Raw genomic sequence first — 2,078 nt, 5'->3', positions numbered from 1 at the left:
CTTAAATTAGCTGCTATTAGCAATTGTTTAATTTAATAATAATAATTGAATATTTGAATAATTGCTCATTTATGATACACCTTGTTAGTAGCTTCCTGTGATTGTTGATAAGTTAGTTCACTGTAAGAAAACTATCTAGAAAAATGGAAAAGGTACTAGTTATTTTCCAGGACATTATCCGTTATCCATTATTCATTATCCATTGTAACCTGAAAACATAAAATACAATGCGTAATTTAAAATGCAGGTACAAAAAAAAACTGAGAAAAACCAATAAGGAAAAATCCTTCATATTATAATAGTAGATTGTGCTCTATTTTTTACAGAAGCATACTAACTAACTAACTGCTAATACACTGCTTAAAACTATAATTGTTCAGAATGTGTAGTTTTACTAGTTTACTAGCTAAAAAAAAAACTTACATTGTAAGTGTTCAAAAATGTGTAAGTGTTCAATAATTCAATGCTGTATTTAAAAATACAGTTATTTATATCTTAATATTATAGTACGTTATATTATTTTACAAACAAATCTAAATTAACATATATAAAATATATTTTTTGCTGAAATATGATGTAGTGACACAATTTTGCGTTGTAATTACGTAATGATGTCATCGTGCAATGACATCACAACGTCATTTAAAAACTTAGTAACAAATCGACCTTCCTTCAGCGACGTCCCCTGAAAATTATCATCAATGAGAACAGGTGTGCTGCTTCATTTTGTGAAAACCACGATCATAGCCTACCATTTAAAAGTTTGGGTTCAGTAAGATAATACAAAAAAAAGGCAATCAATACTTTTATTTTGCAAGTATTTGAGACTGTATTTATAACATTTATAATATTACAAAAAAATTATATTTCAAATAAATTCTGCTCTGAAATTTCTATTTATCAAACAATCCTGAAAACAATGTATTATTTCCACAAAAATATTGAGCAAAAAAAAAAAAAAAAGTTTCAACATTGACAATAAGAACCATTATTAATCATTGAGCACAAATAGCAACTGATAATATTTGTGCACCAAATCATCACACGAGAATGATTTCTGAAGGATCATGTGACACTGAAGCCTGGAGTAATGATGCTGAAGATTCAGCTTTGCCATCACAGGAATAAATTATATTCAAAATATTAAAATAAAAAACAGTTCTTTTACATTGTAATAATAGTTCACAATATTACTGTATTTTTAATCAAATAAATGTAGCCTTGGTGAACAGAGCATGTTTAAAAACATTTTAAAACATCTTACTTATCCAAATGTTCCATATTAGTTTTTAGGTTGTGACCTAGGCACATTTCTGTGAAATTCATCCATATGTAGAATGTTGAATCATACGTTTTCCTCTCTACTACTCCAGTGCAGCACGTGCAGCCGAGGGGCCGGTCTTCACTGGGGTCTGCAAGTGCTTTTCACGTTCCAAAGGACACGGTTTCATCACGCCATCAGACGGAGGCAATGACATCTTTGTGCACATATCTGAGTGAGTTCACCGGGCAAACATCTTGAACCTTCAACAAGATTTCAGGCTCCTACATCCAAGCCAAAACACATTCCACAACAAACCCAGTTAACTCAGAATCATCAGGAAAAAAAAAACACAAATCATTATTAATATGCATGCCTAATCAGAGATCAGAAATGTTAGTGCTCCATCAGGTGCATAGATTCACGTCAGTAACTTAAGTTTATTAATTTGTAGATGGATTTGAACTGATCACGAAGGAGGGGCTTCTGGGAATAGAAGCTAGTGGAGTGTGCGTGTGAAAGGTTTTGGGGTCAAGGCTCAGTTAAACACTTGAATATGAGAGATAAGAGCAGTCACTGGCTTCTCTCAGATCAAGTGTGTTTGACCAGTGGAAAAATGGATAGACTTGCCAGCTGCGCTCTTGTCAAACATTCAGCACATCAAATTATTTTATGGATTTTACAGAATGTTGGAAACCTGCAGATGAGCGTTTGCACTCTTTTGGATATTTGCTTAATTCTAGATTTATTCATGTTCTTTAACGACATCAAATTCTGTAAGGTAACCTTTAAGAAAACATAACATGTATTTCCAAAT

At 32.1% G+C, this 2,078-nt stretch overlaps 1 protein-coding gene across 3 annotated transcripts in view; it reads left to right on the top strand.

The window, feature by feature from the left end:
• The window catches only part of carhsp1 (calcium regulated heat stable protein 1), a 26,616-nt gene that overhangs the window by 22,199 nt on the left and 2,339 nt on the right, over positions 1–2,078 (top strand). For all 3 annotated transcript variants that reach the window (XM_016488508.1, XM_016488510.1, XM_016488509.1), the window contains exon 3: positions 1,374–1,496. In XM_016488508.1, coding sequence (XP_016343994.1) covers positions 1,374–1,496 — 123 coding nt within the window. The remainder of the gene's footprint in view (positions 1–1,373; positions 1,497–2,078) is intronic.

The sequence above is a fragment of the Sinocyclocheilus anshuiensis genome, unplaced genomic scaffold, assembly GCF_001515605.1.
Source record: "Sinocyclocheilus anshuiensis isolate Anshui unplaced genomic scaffold, SAMN03320099.WGS_v1.1 scaffold461, whole genome shotgun sequence".
In the NCBI taxonomy this organism is placed as follows: domain Eukaryota; kingdom Metazoa; phylum Chordata; class Actinopteri; order Cypriniformes; family Cyprinidae; genus Sinocyclocheilus; species Sinocyclocheilus anshuiensis.
Note: the sequence above shows the minus strand (reverse complement) of the source record. Positions and strands in the feature narration are given on the sequence as shown.